The 21,113-nt window shown below is 42.6% G+C and overlaps 1 protein-coding gene across 1 annotated transcript in view; it reads right to left on the bottom strand.

Moving 5' to 3' along the window:
* FMNL2 (formin like 2) overlaps positions 1-21,113 on the bottom strand; it is a 330,367-nt gene that overhangs the window by 26,923 nt on the left and 282,331 nt on the right. The window contains 7 exon segments of the mRNA XM_005671848.3: positions 348-513; positions 516-559; positions 884-1,196; positions 2,882-2,983; positions 5,670-5,819; positions 8,865-8,975; positions 14,477-14,551. Coding sequence (XP_005671905.2) covers positions 348-513; positions 516-559; positions 884-1,196; positions 2,882-2,983; positions 5,670-5,819; positions 8,865-8,975; positions 14,477-14,551 — 961 coding nt within the window.

Here is a 21,113-nt window from a genome sequence, read left to right as displayed (position 1 = left end):
TGAAAGAATGGCTTTAACTCTCCAGAGGCAAGACAGATATGCATTTGTATTAGTATCTGGGTCTTTTTTTTTTTTTTTTAATTTTAGGGTTGCACCTGCGGCATATGGAGGTTCCCGGGCGAGGGATGGAATCAGAACTGTAGCTGCTGGCCTATACCACAGCCACAGCAATGCGGGATCCAAGCCTCGTGTGCAACCTACATTACAACACATGGTAACGCCGGATCCTCAACCCACTGAATGAGGCCAGGGATCAAACCTGGGTCCTCATGGACACTAGTCAGGTTCGTTATCCATTGAACCACAATGGGAACTCAAGTATCTGGGTCGTAATTGCGAGCTCTTACCTGCTAATCCTGAGTTGAAAACCACTGTGGGTGAAGACGTCCCGGGCAGCGGGGGTGCAGAGGGAGGAGGGGGAGGTGGTAAAGGAGGAGCGGGCACAGTGTCAGCTGCAGGACCCGGCAGAGGAGGAGGGGGTGGAGGGGGTGGGGGAGGCGGGGGTGGGGGGGAGGCGGAGGGGGTGGAGGCATGGGCGGTGTTACTGGACCATTTTGCACTAGCAAAAGAAAAGAAACAAATTGACTTTGAAAATAGTGGAAAAGTTTTCCCTGCAATATGGCATGTGTACATAAAGCATCTGAAAACAAAACAATGAAAAGGACAAAAGGTTTTTTCCAAAGACTACAAAATGTCTTCAGTGACAAAATGAGGAGTATTTCAGAACATATGTGAAATGGTGATATATAATCTTCAAATGTAAAAAGTTCTTAAAATCAGTAAGTAAAAGAACATGCAGACAAAGGACATAAACTGATAGTGGGTAAAAGAAGAAACACAAATACCCCAATGTGACCTCAGTTCTCCTGCCAAGGCTTCTTACCTGCTTCAGGAGCGTCTGACGACAGAGGTAGCGGTGGGGGAGGAGGAGGCAAGGGTCCTGAGGAGGCAGCCCCCGACACTGGTCCCACAAAGTTACCCACTGCCACTTCGGACCCTGTGGGCAGCGTGCCAGAAGCCACGACCGGCAGTATGGCAATGTCCCCATCCCCCTTCTTTTGAATTTTAATGGTCCCTTGTTTCTCCAGCTCATGAATCTTTTTTTCCAGGGTAGACTGTCTTTGAATGGCTTCTTCTTTCTCTTTGACCATTTTCCTTAATGTATGAACCTGGGTATTTGCATCTTTGTAGATTTCCTGCAAAAGAGCCCGTGGTCAAGACTTTGTCTTCACATGACCTGCATGCCCATTTACCATTAGGTTGGCAAACTGAAGATAATGAAAATTACTCCCCTCTCAGAAAGGAAAAATATACTTTATACATATATAGGAACTCTATGGAACACAGCCAGTATCTATGAAGTCCCATTTGTTATCAACTGTACCCTGTTAATGCATGTGATACATTCTAGCAATTGTTACTGTTAACCCAGTTCTTTCCATTAATAAATGCTGGTAAGTCAATTTTCCCTGCAGGTGAAGAGGAACAGGGCAGAGATGACCCCCAAATAATTGTACAGCTGACTCTAGAATCTCCTGAGGGTATTCTGGTGGCACAGCATGTTTTCCTTTCACTGTTATTAAAATTCGCTTGTAACTCCTAGACCCGTACCCACTCACAGCAGACAAAAGGTCCCTCAGTCAGATTTGCATAGAAGTCAGAATGGGATTAAAAATCTGCAAATCGGAATAATCCACTCATGAGTAACGAGGGGCTGACTGTGTTGAGTGGATTCTCTGGCCTTCAAGGAGAGCAAGCTCAGGAGCGCAACTGTTGTAACAGTTTCCCTCTGGTTAATAAAACAGGCCAATGCTTCCCTCCACTAATTACTTATTTCTGTCTAGTGTTTTAGCAGAAAACAAAGAAGTTACAATTTTCAATTCAAAGGCTGTCTGGGTTCCTTTTTATAAGGGGCGCACAGAGTTCCAGGGCGAGGGTTTGTGGAACTCACTAGCTGGGCCTTATGCACGTGATCTCTCACCACAAACCTCCAGCAGGCAGGGAAACATTCTTCACACCCTGCCTAGTATTAATAATCTGAGAGTCTGAACTTGAATTAAGTCCATATGCTAGAATTCTGTCTCCATGGCGTGCCAGAAAATAAAAGTCCTAGAGTTAACTGTAGGACCTGTCAGAACATCAAGCAACACACACAGACATGATAACCATCGCATAAAATATGCCATATCGTTAACGGTGGTGTAAAGGCAAAAGCCATTTGCCTAAAAGCCCTACAGGCATTTATTTTAATGTTTTGATGTGCTGTACAATTCCAGGCACACGGATGGCACTCCATAAATACCTGACCCATAAGGTAAAACAATGCTAAGGCCAAGCAAAACAACTGGGATTATCTGATAATAAAATGGATTGGTTTTGCTTTCTGCTCTCTCTCTGTCTCTTTTTTCTTTTTTTTGGTGAATGCCAGTAGATCGAGCCTGCGTTGTGATTTCACCGTTTCCAAGGCAACCACCAAATCTGGTTTCAAGCAGAAGCAAAGCAAAGCAATATGAAGAAGTCCAAGTCTTAATAAAAATAAATAAAGGGCACGAATTAAATCCATGCTGTGCTTTCATTTCCAACCAACTGGGTGATCCAGAGAATCCACACAGACTCCTCCAGATGCAAAAATATTGTTGCTCCCCAAACCTGAGATAAGGAAGTTCTGACCCCCCAGCATTTGATTGCATAAACATGTGAAGACACAGCCTAACTATGTGTACTTTTCACTTGAGTTTCCCCTCTGAAATGGTTCCAGTAAGTATGCTGCATCCATGCACTCCTCCGACAGGGACATGTTCCATGTTCTCTATGTGCTACAGGCTCAACCTGGAGCACGTTCCCCACAATGCACATCTGGGGCGGCTGCCATCAAACTTACTCGCACAACATCCAGCTCCTTATTCCGCTGCATGAGCTGCTTTTCCAGTTCCACGATCTTAGACATAGCTTCATTCTCTGTGTCTTGCAGTTTTTCAGATAACTGTAAAGTTTTGAAAGGGAAGACGTGTCACCATACAGGAGCATTCTGATGAGGTCCTTGGCTTTCAGAAAGTGTAGCTCAGAGACCACTAGGGGCGCATCGGAGTCCTGCCTCTGATCCCCAAGTTGTTGTCTGAAAATGCTGCTACATACAAGATGGTTCTGAACACATAACTTGTTTCTAACAGGAATTTATTTTCTAAGGGATCCTTAAAAGAAAGCCCATACATCAGCTCCTTAGCACTCAGACATACACAGTCTTTCACATTTCTTCAGGGCTGGCAAGAGCAGAGAACAGTAGGTGAGAGACAAGGACGAGCCACCTTTCCCTCCTTGAGAAAGACCATTTGGCAAGAGCTTTTGAAAAGCGTTGACCCAGAAAACTTGGTTTTGTCATTACAAGTCACCAGTTGAAAAAAACACTACTGCTTGTTTTGTCCCCAACTACGTAAACAATAAAAGTCATTTTGGAGGGGCAGTTCAAATAAACAGATGGCTGCTTTAACAGCAGGTTATCTAAGTACAGTCATGCGATGTCAGCTGAGGCTTCAGAGAAAGACGGGGTGAGCCATAGAGACAGTTACTTTTTGTGTAAGACTCTGAAATTGACTTCTGACTTCTTATATCTCACTGAGAAGATTCCATGTAAAAGAAAATCTGGGGAGTTCCTCATGGCACAGAGGAAATGAATCTGACTAGGAACCATGAGGTTGCGGGTTGGATCCCTGGCCTTGCTCAGTGGGTTGGGGATCCAGCATTGCCATGAGCTGTGGTGTAGGTGGCAGACGCGGCTCGGATCTGGCAATGCTGTGGCTGTGGCACAGGCAGGTGGCTACGGCTCCAATTAGACCCCTAGCCTGTGAACCTCCATATGCCACGGGTGTGGCCCTCAAAAGACAAAAATAAATTAAATAAATAAATAAATAAAAATCAGGGAGCCAAGAAGGGGAGTAAGAATGCAGGTTTACACCACTCAGGTTCAGAATATAACTATTTTAAGGGAAGAGACAAAAAGGAAAAAAAGGAAGAGTCGATGCTTTTCCTAAGCAAGTGACATCTAAGTCACCACAATACTTACGGAGGGAGGGGTGTTGGCAAATGGGCTTGACCATAAGGATGCCCCTTTTCAGAGTGATGGGAAAGGGGAAGAAGAATCGCAAGCAGAAGTAATACTCTTTTTTGTTTTTTGTTTTTTTAATGACTGCACCTGCAGCACATGGAAGTTCCCAGGTTGAATTGGAGCTGCAGCTGCAGGCCTACACCACAGCAACGTGAGATCTGAGCCATATCTGCAACCTACACTGCAGCTTGTGGCAATGCCAGATCCTTAACCCACTGAGCAAGGGCAGGGAACGAATCTGCACCCTCAGGGACATTATGTCAGGTTCTTAATCGGTTGAGCCACAATGGGAACTCCCACAAGAAACATTCCTAACTAGGAAAATGGGGAGAAAAATAAATGGACCATTCAAAGAGGAAAGCCACATCCCCTCAAGAAGAGACATTCATTTCACAATCAAGGACACATCCAATCAGAAGTCAGTAAAAGAATTTGGTCCTCACGATGTTTGCCTTTTTAAGAAGCACCATATTCCTGTTTGTTATACTAAGAAGACACTTGTTAAAAGAGGATATATGGAAAAACTTGTTGATTTCCTTGAAAATACTTATTGTTGAGAAGAATTTAGAAATTGGGTACCCATGAGGCAGGAAAGTGAAAACCTATATCCTGACGACACTAGCTCAGCCCGTCCACAGCTTGTGTGGATGCATTTGGTACAAGATGACTCACACTCAGAAGAAACTTCTTCTTTTTATTTTTTTTTGGACTTTTTAGGGCAACACCTGGGGCATACAGAGGTTTCCAGGCTAGGGGTTGAATTGAAGCTGTAGCTGCCGACTTACGCCACAGGCACAGCAATGCCAGATCCGAGCCGTGTCTGCGACCTACACCACAGCTCACAGCAACCCACTGAGCAAGGCCAAGAATCAAATTTGCTTCCTCATGGATGCTAGTCAGATCTGTTTTCACTGAGCTGCAATGGGAACTCCAGAAGAAACTTCTTCACCAAACTGACATATTTGAATTGCATTTGCCCCACGGAAGGCCAATCTTTTAACCCTCCTATGCTTATAACTAAGATGGCCAGGAAATCTGGACACAGAAGAAACTTAGCAGCAAATTAAGGCAAAGCAATGGGTTCTACCTACTTTTAATAACACATTTGCCTTCTTTGAAAGAGCCCAGAATGGTTTCTTTTCTTTTTTTTTTTAATGTGGTAAGTTTGTATTTCACTTTTCAGCAAACTACAAAAAAAGCCTAATACACAGCACAAATGAACCTTTCCACAGAAAAGAAAATCATGGACTTGGAGAATAGACTTGTGGTTGCCCGGGGGCGGGAGCGGGGAGGGAGTGGGATGGATTGAGAGCTTGGGGTTAACGGATGCAAACTATTGCTTTTGGAATGGATTAACAGATTCTGCAGTGTAGCACTGAGAACTATGTCTAGTTACAGATGACAGAGCATGATAATGCCAGAATCGTTTCTGATTATTCCCAAGCTCAAGTTGCAGCTCATTCCTATACTTCAAGTCCCTTCCTTCACTGCCACAAAAGCTAACATTTATTCTGTTTTGCACCTAGTTGAAAAGTTAGCAATGTTTGTTTCTCTGAGAAGTAGTTACATGAGAGATGTTTTCTTCCAGCTCCTCCACCCTCTCCAAAGCTGCATTCTTGGTTTCAGCATCTTCCAGCAGAGCACCCACATCAAACACGTTGTCCAGGTAAGCCTGAATCTGGACCTGCAGCTTGTCACTCTCAGTGTGCTTCAGCTTCTAAAAATCAAAACATAAGAGACGGTGCTGTTAGCATAGCTGTAGAAACAGAACACAATTACCCAACAGCCTATGTATTTTTGTTTGTTCCTTCCAAGAGAGGGTTTTATATCTCATCCTCCTTAAGAGAGCTCTAGAGTAACCACCTATGAGAGTACCATCAGATTACTTTCTGATATCCCAAATATACACACATTTCCCCCCAATCCTTCCTGTAGATATACTCCCAGGCAGATATATTCCAACCTAAAACAGTTTTTTTTTTTTTTTGTCTTTTTTGGGGGACCGTACCCACTGCATACGGAAGTTCCCAGACTATGAGTCGAATCGGAGCTATAGCCACTGGCCTATACCACAGTTCACAGCAACACCGGATCCATAACCCACTGAGCAAGGCCAGGGATCAAACCTGTGTCCTCATGGATGCTAGTCAGATTTGTTTGTGCTGAGCCACAACGGGAACTCCCTAAAACACTTCTGATGCAGGTGAAATCAAGACAATAGAAAAATCAAGAGGGAACAGAGTCGTGAGCAATATAAAACTTGAGAGTATCTGTGTGGTGGAAGAGATCAGAATGGGTGGTATTTTGCTTGGGTAGTGATGGTAGTTCCATTGGGGGTGAGGGGTATGTGGGAGGTGGAGTGGACACTGACAGCGTACATCAGCCTTGGGGGCTTATTTCAGCACTAACTGCTAAAACCTACCCCTCCGTAATTACTTAGCTACGACACTGCCCCAATTATGAGCTCAGGGTTCCCCAAACCCAATCAGGACCCTTTACCCCATTCTAGGGCCAGGCATCTCAAAGGAAGTCAACTAGCTCAAGTCAGTCAGTCAGTCAATCTTTCTTACAAATAATGTTAAGTCATGGTTTTCCCCTGGGAGCAGATGAATGGCTAGAATATCTGGCACAGGGATGAAGCCAATAAACATTTTCTGAACAAATCAGTGGTGACTTGCGAGGCTGAGTTTTTGAAAAGTAACGAACCAGGAGTTCCCATTGTGGCGCAGCAGAAACGAATCTGATTAGGAACCATGAGGTTGTGGATTCAATCCCTGGTCTTGCTCAGTGGGTTAAGGATCTAGCATTGCAGTGAGCTGTGGTGCAGGCAGCAGACACGGCTCGGATCTGGCGTTGCTGTGGCCTAAGTTGGCAGCAACAGCTCCGATTAGACCCCTAGACTGGGAACATCCATATGTCGCAGGTGAGGCCCTAAAAAGACAAAAGACAAAAAAAAAAAAAAAAAAAGTAAGGAAAGTAACGAACCGTTTATGTATTATATGCTCATATTCTTCTTCTTTGAACCATTTCTATCTGTTAAAGTTCAGAACCAACAGACCAGGAAGTTAAAGAAATACAAAATTGGGGGGGGGGGAAATCTTAAACTTTTTAAGAGGCATTCTGCTCTACAAATAAATTCTGAGGAGAACAGATTTTCTCCTATGTCTTATCTAGAATTCTCCATCTTAGCCCTTTTGAAGAGAGTATGTTCCATCTCAGTTTATGAGTCAGAACCAAAAAAGATTTCTGAAAAAGGGCAAAGTCTAGAAAAGAAAATGAATGCTTAACAGGACATTTCACAAGATCCACGATGAATTAACAGGCACTGATGTTACTACTTGTCATGGTGTCCTGGTCCCTGAAATGAAATGAGCTCTGTAGCCATCACAAACCTGAACCCAAAATATCATTTGGGATAATACCCCCCATTTTTATTCAAATACTGCTACTGTCCGAGCATGTGGAGAAATGGGATAGACAAACCTTGATTTCAAAGCAGGAAAAAGCTTTTGAATCCAACATTCTGTCTAAGATATTGGTGGGTCTTTAAACAGGAGAGCAATTCAGACAAAGCTTTTCAATGGAAATCTATCATGGCTCTACCTGAGCAGAGTCTTTAGACAACATTAGGCCAGTCTACCCTAAGGGCGGCCCAGCTGGTCTGATAAACAAGGCCATGAGTTCAAGAGTAACCAACTCCATGACTCCACTTTGCAATAAATGGAGAGTACAGTCTATGTAATTCCCTGGCTTCACTCAAAGATGGGCAGGTGAACTCTGGAGAGGGAAGTACTTCTATTTTCTTCGTAGTTAGAAACAGCCTTGAAATGAGGTCCACAATTCTCGACCTATCACGAGTGGTCTTTCAAACTCAAGTGGATCATTTTTTTTTAATAATTACTTTATTGTGACTGATTGATTGATTGATTGATTGTCTTTTTGCCATTTCTAGGGCCGCTCCCATAGCATATGGAGGTTCCCAGGCTAGGGATCTAATTGGAGCTGTAGCCGCTGGCCTACACAGAGCAAGTGGATCATTCTTTTACAAGGAAAAACTGCTCAAGAGTCAAGGGTACATCCTGGGTGCACAAAGTACTTAAGTCCATTTATGATAATCACATCAACTTTGTTTCTTAGCCAAAGAATTTCAGTGAACTGGCTGAGCACTTCCACAAGGGAGTGAGAGAAAGAGAAACTTTAGACCAACCCAGTCCCAAGGACTCAAAAGTAGAATTTCTAAATCCACAAACGCTTTAAACAGAATTTAACAGCAACATGAGGAAGCCTCTAGTGTCTGTTTCCTCATTATTATTATTATTATTATTTTTTGATGCTCTAAGCATTTATTCATCACTCCTTGGCAGTCCTGGTTTGACTTTCCCTGACCAGATGGAGTCCCAAGAGTAACCAAGAAAGCATGTTGCCCAACAGCCCGGATGAGGGTGCAGCAAGACCTGACCCAGATGGAGCTCAAAAGCAGAGGAAAACTGTAGCAAGGCCACAAGAGGTTATCTGACTCCAGGACTAAATGGCTGCTGGCAGAGGACAATGTGTGGTCCCAGGAAGTCTGCAAGAATCCAGCTTTTCTGGCAGATTGCATCACTCAGATTGTTTTTTTTTTGTTTTTTTTTTTTTTAACTAGCACTATAGCATCTGACTGCCTAGAGCTCTAAGCATTCTTTGGTCATTACGGAAGTGCATCTTTGAGGGTAGGCAATAAGTCAAATCTCATAGTGGAACCAAAGGTTACATCTATACTTACATCCAAGTATTCATCCAGGCCCAACTTGGTAAATTCGTATTGGAGGTGAACTCTGAAATTCATGTCTTCTACTGAATGCACTACAATATTAATAAACTGCATAGAGGCCACCTGAAAAGCAATTGCCAACAGGTTAGATGGGCTCAAAACTTGTTTTCTCAGTTGAATCTTAGGCATGTACTTTGAAATTTCACAATCTAAGCTCATTTACCAATTTCCTTTTCTTTCATTTTGCTGGGACTGTAAAAATATTTTATAACTTTCACAAATTCAAAAGTCAGCGTTCCCCTTGTGGCTCAGAGGATTAAGGACCTAATTTTGTCTCTGTGAGGATGTGGGTTCAATTCCTGGCCTCACTCAGTGGTTTAAGGATCTGGCATTGCTGAAAGCTGTGGCATAGGTCACAGATGCAGCTCAGATCTGGCATTACCATGGCTGTAGCACAGGCCTAGCCTAGGAACTTCTACACTCTGCAGGTGCAGCTGTTAAAAAAAAAAGGGGGAGGGCAAAAAAAAAAAAATCAAAACTTATAGAGGTACCACAATAACATACTACTACTTCACATCCACTAAGATGATATAATCAAAAAGAAAGACAATAACAAGTGTTGGCAAGGATGTAGACAAACTGGAGCCTCATTCAGACTGCCAGTGGGGATATAAAGCAGCCACTCTGAAAAGCTTGACAGTTCCTCAAAATGTTATTCAGAGTCACCATGTGACCCGGCAACCCCACTCCTAGGAAAATATCCAAGAGAAATGAAAACATAGGTCCATAGGAAAATATGTACACAAATGTTCATAGTATCAAAATAACCAAAAAGTGGGAGGAAAACCCCAATGCACATGAAATGAAGGATTAAGAAAGGTGATATATCCATGTAGCGGAATACTGTTCAACAATAAAAATGAATGAAATACTGACACATGCTACAACATGGATGAACTTGAAAACACTAGGCTACATGAAAAAAGTCAGTCACTAAAGGCCACACATATGATGATTCCATTTATGTGAAATATCCAGAATGGGAACATCTGTAGAAATGGACAGTCTAGGACTGGGGGTGGGAAAAACGACTGCTAATGGGTACAGAATTCTTGTGTGGGGAGCAGCCAACAAAGTGTTCTTAGACCACAGTGGTGATTGCACAACCCTCCAAATACACTAAAAATGCATCGAACCGTACAATTTATTACTACTATTATTTTATTTTTACAGCCACAACTGTGTCATATGGAAGTTCCTGGACTAGTGGTCAAATTAGAACTGCAGCTGCCGGCCTACACCACAGCCACAGCAACGCTGGATCCAAACTGCATCTGCAACCTACACCGCAGCTTGCAGCAATGTCAGATCCTTAACCCATTGAGAGAGGCCAGGCATCAAACCCCTATCCTCATAGAGACTACACTGGGTCCTTAACCCTCTGAGCCACAATTGGACCTACTGTACACTTTAGATGTGTAGGCTGGAAGGTATGTTAATTACATCTCAGTAAAGGTATTTTTAAAAAAATCTTATTGGCATAGAGAACAAATTGTATGTTTTTATAGGCACATCATAGAAAATGTGAAAATTATTACAATGAAGAATATTTAAATCACCTGCAATCACATCACAAAGTAATTACTTCTAAAAACTTCACTGCGGGCCTCAGCATCAGGATAGTAACAGAACTTTTGACCTATCTTTCCATTTTAAATAATCAACCAGTGTCCATACCATAAAAGCCCTGGATTTGCCAGTTTCTCCCTGTAACTGCATCGATGGCTCTGCTCTGCCACAGAGAAAACCCGTCCCCGGTTTAGTAAATATCAGAATAGAGTTTAACATATAGATTTTACTTTTTTTTTTTTTTTTTTTTTTTGCCTTTTCTAGGGCCGCACCCACGGCATATGGAGGTTCCCAGGCTAGGGATCTAATCAGAGCTGTAGCCGCTGGCCTACACCAGAGCCACAGCAACTCAGGATCCAAGCCATGTCTGCGACCTATACCACAGCTCACGGTAACACCAGATCCTTAACCCACTGAGCAAGGCCAGGGATTGAACCTGCAACCTCATGGTTCCTAGTTGGATTTGTTAACCACTGAGCCAGGAAGGGAACTCCCTAGATTTTACTTTCAATAGGGACACTTTACAGTGAAAAACTCTCACACTGCTTTCCCTCTATGGTTACATGGAGACTCTTGCAGGAGGTATAATGGTTGAGGGACTCAGAGTCACATTTATTCTGAAAACTGCCTCAGTCTTCCTCTCCCGCCCCCAAACCACACTTCATCTTTATTTTATTTATTTATTTATTTTTTGGTCTTTTTAGGGTCACACCGGAAGCATATGGAAGTTCCCAGGCTAGGGGATGAATCGGAGCTACAGCCATCAGCCTACCCCACAGCCACTGCAATGTAGGATTTGAGCCAGATCTGCACCCTACACCATAGCTCACCACTGCACTGGATCCTTAACCCATTGTGCTCGGCCAGGGATCGAACCCACATCCTCATTGATACTAGTCAGGTTTGTTAACCGCTGAGCTACAGGAGGGCCTCCCACACTTCCTCTATCTTGTTGGAACTGTTTTTATCCAGTTAGATTCCTCTCTGAGTAAATGTTATACACTGGGTATCTCTGGAGGATGTATAAACTCTCTAGGTTACATGGGGACTCTACTGCAAGTTACTCAAAATGACCTCAGGTGCTGTGATTAAATGAGCTAAAAAAGACTATGTCACTTTTTTGTTTCTTTTGCCCACAAAAAAGATATATACAAAGGTCCTGTGCCACATTCAAAGACTTTATATTATGTTTTACAAAGGAATATGTTGTTTGGGAGGTTGTGCAGCTTAAGTGCATTCTCAAGACAGTTTATGAAAAGCCTCATTTTCTGGAAAAAAAAAAGTTGGATTCTGGCATCTTTCCATTTCTCTTCTGAAAGCAGGTCTAAATGATCCATTGAGTTTTTTAATATGCCTACAAGGCAACTATTTTCTGGATGGCACATGAATTGAGCATATACCCATATACCAGCAGCCCCTAAATAAGGTCCCCAATGCATTTGAATAAATGAACTGACAGGAAACATGCTGTCATTTGTCAACAGCATAGGTGTTCAAAAGGGCTTAACAACATGGTATCTTCAGTAGAAGCTCAAATGGCAGAGAGATCTGGTAAGTATGACAAACAAGTGAAGGGGGCTATGTGTAACACAATAGGGAATAGTGTGGAATGTGACAAACTGGAAAGGATATCTTCGGACTTAAGCAATAGGGACTACACGGCACCAGCTGCTGATACTCTGTAAGAAGAGGAGCCTAGCAGAGTTCCCTGGTGGCCTAATGGGTTAAGGATCTGGCATTGTCACTGATGTGGCTCAGGTTTGATCTCAGGCCAGGAACTCAGGAATTTCTGTATGCTGTGGGCCAGGCCAAAAAAAAAGAAGTAAATAAGTAGAACCTAGCATTACCAGACTTTTTCTTTTTCTTTTTTTTTTTTTTTTTTGCTTTTTAGGGCCATACACATGGCATATGTGACCTAGGTCACAACTCAGGGCAATGGGCCACATCCTTAACCCACTGGAGCAAGGCCAAGGATTGGACCCGCAACCTCATGGTTCCTAGTCGGGTTTGTTTCCACTGCACCACGAGGGGAACTCCAAATATTTTTGTTTTTAAGAAAATCAGAAATCTGTATTATTAGGTACAATTTCCAATTTCCAAATACTTTTTTCTTTTTTGGCCACCTCATGGCATATGGAGTTCCCTTACCAAGGATCAGATCCAAGCTGCAGATCCTTAACCCACTGTGATGGGCTAGGGATTGAACCTGCATCCTAGCACTCCAGAGACACTGCTGATCCTGTTGCACCACTGAGGGAACTCCTCCAAATTTTTAAATGAAAGGACATCACTGTCAGCCTAAACTCACAAGCCTGTATATTGGTTTCAGCCTGGGAGCCTCCACTTTGCAACCTCAGCTCTAAAGGAACAAATAAGTTCCCCCTACGAAGGCAGAGAAAAGAACCTGGTCAAATGAGCCAGAGCACAACTTCTTTACCTATTTGTCACCAGTGCAAATGTTTCAAAATAACAAGAATTAAAAAGGCAAGGTAAAAGTACCCCTTGTTTCAAATTTATTTTTTTACCTTTTTAAAAAGCATGTATACATATGCTTTATGGAAGAGAAAAGCGCTGTAAGAGATTTCAACCAATACGGATTTCAGAAGAGGCGGAGACCAGGATGTAGGTAAAATTTGAGGACCCAGAAAATATTTTTCATATAAAAGGGTCAGTAATCTACAAAGCTATGTTCCATTGTTTTATAGTCACTGAAGGCTTTAGAAGACTTGACAATGGAAGAACTGAATGGGATATCTGCTCCAGGATAGCAGTGACCTGGGAAATTAAGCCCAAGTACACCTGGGTTCAGAAGTTCCCAAGTCAATTGGAATGGGTCAAAGAATGCAGATCTGGCTGCACTCCAGGATAATCTGGCTCTGGAGATTCTCTATAGTAGATTCCATCTACAGTCTAGGGTTAAGATTTAGGTACATGAATTCAGAAGTGCTCAAACTCTTTGCTTTTTGTACTTGAAGAAGACGGTCTTGCTGCTGAACCACATGTCTTTACCCTGCTAAGGAGACCTGCAGTATGACCCAGGCTTACTAGAGCAGGAAATCAAGGGAGGAAAAAAAGTCACTGCTGTGTATTCACTCAGTCAATTCTACAAACCAAAGCACTTTAGTCTTTGAGGATACAGTCTGAGGAAGGCCACTGGCTGAGGTGTGCAAAAGGCAAAATGGTCAACATTCTGGGTTTCTACTTTAATGATTCTCATGCAGCACTACTGACAGCTAAAGCTGGCTATCACAGCCATCTGTGCCGGGTGAGCTTCCTTTTCCAAATGCATGGCTTTACTCCACTCCCACCTCCCCCTCTTTTTTTTGTGCATAAATATAGTTTACCCTTGAACAACATAGATTTTGAACTGGGCAGGTCCACTCACACTTGAATTTTTTTCTTTTTCCTTTTTTTTAGGGCTACACCTGTGGCATATATAAGTTCCAAGGCTAGGGGTCAAATCAGAGCTGCAGCTGATGCCACAGCCACAGCCACACCAGATCCTTAACCCACTGAGCGAGGCCAGGGATCGAACCCGCATCCTCACAGACACTATGTTGGGTTCTTAACCAGCTGAGCCACAATGGGAACTTCTTGAATTTTTTTCAACAGTAAATACTACACAATCCACTGTCAGCTGAATCTGCGGATAACTAGAGAGTCAACTCTAAGCTAATAGACAGTTTCCACCGTGGGGTGGGTTGGTGCTCTCCACCCCTTGCAATGTTCAAAATAGTACAAAAGTACTATAATCAATACCTGTGGCCTTTACTATAGTATGTATGCAAAGAACAAACTACAAATAAATACCATAAAGGTAAAATACAGTGTAAGATGGCCAGTCTAGATTGGATCTAGAGCATATTATACTCAATTCCCTATCCTTTGTAACAAATGCATACATATGTATCTGTAGTATATAAATACACACGGATTTAGGAAATAACTGCTAAAACTGAGTTTACTTTATTGAATGTAGTACTGAAATAACTCACCATAAAATCTATGTTATTGTCCTCATTCCTGAAATGTTCCATCAACTTCTCAAAGCGTTGTTTTTCTCCACAAACCTGAAACACACATTATCATTGTGCATGTGAAATTCCAAACACAAGCACTCCAAAATTAGATGCAGAAATTTCAGCGTTAACAATATTTCCAGAACATCTATTTTTTTCCCCTCTCACACACTCTCTCCCTCCTCTCTTACTTCCCTTCTAAACTAGTTAATGCACACATAGCAATGTGAGCCAGGACCAAAGCAGACCCCAGATTTCTCTTACATGTTCTCTTGATATTTTCAAATCCATACCAAATGTGCTCTTCTTTCACTGGTTGGTTATCTTTGTCCCACCAATCCTTTTATCTGGGATTCAGAAGCCCAGAATATTGCTTATGGTTTAAAAAAAAAAAAAAGCGACCACTTTTCCTTTTTACAAAAGTACTTTTGAAACAGACATGCTAAAAGATTTTAATGATTTTGTATTTAAATTTCCTGAGAAGCGATTCAAAATGTTCACATCATGTCTGACCGAATCAAATAATTTTAAGCATAAACTGCAACACAAAAACTTTAGGAAGCTAGTAATTCATTCAAGGTGAACATAGAAATCTGCAGTAATTTGTGAAGTAGTACTCCAGAGGACTGAAAGACACACATTCAGCTCCAATTCATGCTTTCACTAAACAGGCAAAATAAGCAGATATAATACTGTGAACTCCAAGGCCCCAAAGTATTCTTTCTGTATACACATCGAATTAAAGACATGACATTAAAAACACAGAATCAAAGAAAGATTTGAACCAAGAAAAAACCCTGTCTGGATACTTATGCCCTAAATCAAAGGATGGACTTTAATTCTTTCAGTGTCCCTGTCTACCTTTTTGGGAGAAAAGTCCTAAACCCACTGGTTTATTCATTCCACCTTCAGAAAATATTGACCCGAACACCCCGGGACTACTTGTTGTGTTGGTAAAATACAGTCTCTGGTCTTAAGATTTTGGGAATTTAATCCAGGTTTCAACATGTTTAACTAAATGTTCTGATTCCCTTTGTGATCTTAGGAATACAGAGGCTAACCCTAAATCCTAAAGATTTCTCCTAAAATGATATTCAAAATGCTATAATGCAATCATTTAATTCTGCCATTTTAAATTCCATGTGGGACTTCCCACTGTGGCTCAGCAGTAATGAACCTGACTAGTAACCATGAGGATGTAGGTTCGATCTCTGGCCTTGCTCAGTAGATTAAGGATCTGGCGTTGCTGTGAGCTGTGGTGTAGGTTGCAGATGCGGCTCGGATCTCCTATTGCTGTGCCCATAGGTTGGCAGCTGTAGCTCTGATTTGACCCCTAGTCTGAAAGCTTCCATATGCTGGGAGTGTGGCTGTAAAAAAAAAAAAAAAATTCCCTATGTGTATGTACATACAACACAAATATATTTTGGTGAAGAGAATGTCCAATAAAGGCAGAATTTTATTTTATTTTTCACTATTCTATCCTCAGCATCTAGAACAATTCTTCCTTAGCACACTGTAAATCCTCAGTATTTGTTAAATGCACTGAATAGAGAGGATAAATAAATTATGTTAAAATATCCTTAACAGAAGGGGTGCATGACTTACTACCACTCCCCACGATGTTTTAGAGTAAAACAAAATCATCAAGACCACTGCGGACAGGGACTAGAGTAAATCTTTAGTGGCAGTTTCCCAAGTGCTGAGAAAATTAAGATGAGCAACCTTCCAGACTCAGACCACAGTTTACTCTATTCTGATGACAACTCCCCATTTTCCTATACCCGTCTTAACAAAAGAGAATTAGAGAAGACAGAGGAACAGTACATGGGCCCAGTCTGGAGGTTAAGGGAAGGAGGCTTCAGAAGGGAGAGTTTAAAGAAAAGCCTTTAAGGAGTTCCCGCTATGGAACAGTGGGTTAAGGAACCTGACTGCAGCAGCTTGGGTTGCTGTGGAGGCACAGGTCTGGTGCACTGGGTTAGAGGATGCGGCACTGCTGCAGCTGCAGCTCAGATTCGGTCCCTGGCCTGGAAACTTTCATGTGCCATCGGTACAGCCATTAAAATAGAGCTTTCGAAAAATGTGTGTCAGACCCCATCCTATAGAGCCTGATTCAGGAGGCCCAGGTGGGGCGAGGAGTGACATGGTTGCATACAATTTGAAAAGCACTATGGCCTATTTCAATGCCCTGCAAAGACTAAGAACCAGAGATTTAAAGGATGCCATGTTCTGCCCCTGGCCCCCATCAGTCCCTCTAGAGAATATGCTGTAAGTTCCTGCAAACAATGGCTTGGTGAATGGGGTGTGCCAGGGCAGGACCAGCTCCTTAGACCATGACTTCACTCACACCTTGAGCCCAAAGGCACAAGTCTCCCTAGACTGCCAAAAAGAAAGGAAGGAAGGGAGGAAGAGAGGGAGGGAAAAAGCCCAAAGAGTGAATACTCCCAAGGCTTGGTATAGAAAGGGTCCGTTTTCTTGAAGAGAAACCTCAATATAACAACTTGTTTCCCATCAGGACAGTTGACTTCAATCTGTTTTGAGAGGCAGGCAGGGACAAAAGAAAAGAGGAGAAATGGTTCTGGACCTGAGGATAGCTACTAGCTTTTCTGAGAAGCAGGCTGTGATGAATGTTCTGTTGAGTGGCTAGGCATTCACTGAGCTAGAAGAGGCAGTAGCCAGCGTGAACAGAGATGATGAACACAATTCCTAGGAGGGCAAAACCTTTCAAACCAAAGAATGTCAGGAATCCGCAAAGTACCTTGAGGAATCTGGTGCCCTCAATTTATGAATGAGACTGACACCCAGACGGCACAAATAACCCCGACTCGATGAAACGTTAATGCAGAGGCTAGAATCAGGTCCCCAACTGCCAGCCTTGTTCCTTCTCCCACAGAGCCCAGAATGCTCATTTAAGACAATAGTGAAGGCATTCCAGAATTAGCTAAGACACCAACAGAGATGAAAAATGCTATTATGCAAAGCTGTAATCATCCCATCAGGCAAGCACTTGATGTCTGTGCACTACAATCTCCCACGGAACTTCTAAAAATGGATGATTCCTAGAGTCAAAATCAGTACTGACTGAATGAGAGTCTCCACTGATAGAACCAGGAATTCATGTTTTTAAAAAGTACTCATAATTGTTGGACCAACATTTGGGAACCAGTGGCATATATGTCATTAGACTAGCTGATTAAATCCTCAGACTTTCTGACTACAAACTGTAAACTGGATAGCTACATCATTAACTCTACAACTCATTCAACTTCCAATTAACTACTCAAAAAACCAACACAGTTACTGTAACTGGGTATCATAGGAATGTGGCAGGTAATGGCTCAGTGTTCCTGCATAGGTACCATTAATTATAAGCTAACTCCCAAAATAATTAGGTATTGTGTCCAGGACATTAAAGAAAATAGATTTTACATGGCTTGAGGAAAGCATATGCAGACAGCAAGAAAGCTACTCAGATTATTAATAAAAAGAGATGGCATCAAATACAGAATAAGTAATATTTAATTAATTTCAAGCTGAATAAAGATCCCCAGATCACTATACTAAGAGTCCTGATAGATAAGAGTGAAAAAGACATTAAGAGAAGCCCTGGATATATGTCTTTCTTTAGAAATCCCTCTTTTTAAAAAATTTTTTTAAAGTTTTTGCTTTTTAGGGCCTCACTTGCAGCATATGAAGGTTCCCAGGCTAGGGGTTGAATCAGAGCTGCAGCTGCCAGTCTACACCACAGCCACAGCAACTGAGGATCTGAGCCGAGTCTGCGACCTTCACCACAGCTCATGGCAATGCCAGATCTTTAATCCACTGAGTGAGGCCGGGGATCAAATCTGCGTCCTCATGGTTACTAGCCGGGTTTGTTGCCTCTGAGCCACAACAGTAACTCCTAGAAATCTCTCATCCTGTCAACAGACAAATCCATGCTGAGAATATCTGCATTATAAAACAGAGTATTCAATACCTTTAATCTTTAAAAATAGACTTAAATGTCTTCCAATTTACAGCACCTATGAACTTGGTGACAATGATCCAAATGCATAAAACAACACAGATGCCAGGCTGGGGAAACCTTGAAAGACTGACCATGCTCCTCATCCACTGTAAGAAATAGTAAGAGCCCCTCCTGGTCAGCTCCACCAAGACCCTCTCTGGAAAGATTTGGACAGACAGCTCTGCCATCAATCTCAACTAATGAATTCAGAGTGGTACTTTCTGACACTGCTGCATAGGAACAGCATGGATCCCGAGGCTCCCTTCATTTCTGCTGGGAAAAAAAAGGAAGCGTGCAAGCCAGACTCACATTTGTTTCCATATTACTTGAGCAATCATTAAACCAGTGTATGCTACAATCCCACAGGAAATGGTAAGATATGTTTGGGGAAGGTTGGTCTCATCCCACATCAAAGGAAGGTTGTCTCAATTCATACAGCTCACATCTGGACCACCTCCACACGCTTGGTTCAAATAAAATCATCATGGTAAATGCCTCTTCTGTCCTTTGAAACTGGCCTCGTTGAGAAAACTGATGAGGATGAAAGGAACAAGACACTGAATCTACCCAACGGCCTTTGTGGGGATGTTCTCAAGGGGCTCCATCGAAACATATAGGAGGGCCAGGCACATGATTGCATGTATATATTACTGCACATTCTAACCTGCTTCACACAACTTCCATCTGCCAACAAAGTCCAGACGATATACGAAAACTTTCAAGTAAAACATCTGTACTATCGCAACTGAAATCTGTTATTTCTTGACTTTTCTATAGTCACTGGCATTTCTCATTCTCCCATTAGCTTTGACATTGATATCCTCTATCAAAAACAAAAGGCCTTTGAAGCAGGTAGGGTAAGGAGTGAATTAGAGAGAAACAGTCATAGGCAGGCTGAACAGAGACTAGAGAGGCACCTGATCCATCAGGAACTAGCCTTCCACTGCTGGCAGCCAGGACTATCAAAAGTAAGCCAACTAGGGAGAAAAAAAGCACATGTTCTGGAAAAGCATATACTCTACCCGTTAACTTAAGAGGTATCTTCATATACAAATCACTTATAAATCAGTCTCATGTGAATAAATTCATTGACCCTGATTAACACTGTGTAAAGTGAAAACACTCAGGCTAGGGAGTTCCCATTATTGCTCACCGGGTTAAGAACCAGATGTAGTATCCATGAGTATGTGGGTTCGATCCCTGGCCTCACTCAGTGGGTTAAGGATCTGGTGTTGCTGTGGCTGTGGCATAAGCCTGCAGCTGCAGCTCCAATTCAACCCCTAGCCTGGGAACTTCCATGCTGCAGATGTGGCCATAGAAAGATAAAAACAAAAAAACACACTCAGGCTTGGATTGATCCTGTACCACAGACTTGTCTGTGAACACTGGCACCCATCCACCCATCCCTGTGGGGTCCTGCCTAACACATCCAGTCCTGTGCACTTTTCAGCTCTAACACTGGTGGGGATGATGAGATAAGGAGGGCAGAAATGGGTCAATGTGGCATATTCAAAAGAGGGACATAAAACCTAGGTTATAAGTCACAGCCCCACCACCACTTTGCTGTGAGCTTGGGCAATTCAGTAAACCTCCCTGGAATTTGGTTCTCATATCCATTGATTTGAGAGTCTTAGATTATACTATTGGTTTTACAAACCCTTTTCTAGAAAGCCAAAAGAGTTACAGAGGAAAGCTTGGGATGATTCAAACATGGGCGGGGAGCACCAGGGCTGGGGGCCCTGGCGGGAACAGGAAAAGCACAAATAAGGTCTTGAGACCTCTATCTTCATTTATCCAACTCTGCTTTATTATATCAAGTCACCTGGTAAGATTTCTGGGCGGGGGGGGGGGGTAGTTTCATTGAAAGATTTCATTGCTAATAAAAGTTTGAAAAAAAAAAACTCTCTCACTCAGTATCTTGAAGCTCTCAAATTCTAACCTAGGCATGGTAATATAAAGTGATATTCCCAAACTGACTGGCCTGGAAGCTCTGCACAAACCAAACTAAGCGAGAAGCACTTAGGCTCTGCAGGCCCTGAGCACCCAGCTGAAGGCCAAAGCACTATCTCAAGGCATCTGGCTCACACCACTGGTAAAGCGGATAAACCCTGCCCTGCCCAGATCAAATGGGCCACACCCAAGACAAGCAAGATGCATTTGCATTTTCACTGCAAGGGGAGCTGAAGCAAAAGGGTAGCTCCTGCCAAAAAACAACTCAATCCTATTCTCCAACATCTGGGAAAAACATTTCCCAACAGTGTCCCAAACCATTTGGATAAACTGGGGGTCCTAGTTGCAAAAGAGGCAGTGGTTTAAAGCGCTCTAAGGGTGGGGAGAGTTTAGGGAATGATTTCCCGAAAGGCTAAGAGCAGAAAAAAGGTGGTTTTACAAAAGCCCTGTAATAAAGAGTGTTATCTTGCTCGCCAGATGTTGAAATGAACCACCACCTCTCAGTCCTCATCAAGGTCAGTGACTGTCTTTGGCTTCCCCCAGCAACAGCTCCCAGGGCACTACACAAAGTCTGCAGCCAGACTGAGGCCTGACTTATGAGGTGGCTATAAAGCATGCTTCTGGGTTAGTTATATAAAAATTAAAGGCCCCTTGCTTAAG

The sequence above is a fragment of the Sus scrofa genome, chromosome 15 (genome assembly GCF_000003025.6).
Source record: "Sus scrofa isolate TJ Tabasco breed Duroc chromosome 15, Sscrofa11.1, whole genome shotgun sequence".
NCBI classification, from domain to species: domain Eukaryota; kingdom Metazoa; phylum Chordata; class Mammalia; order Artiodactyla; family Suidae; genus Sus; species Sus scrofa.
Note: the sequence above shows the minus strand (reverse complement) of the source record. Positions and strands in the feature narration are given on the sequence as shown.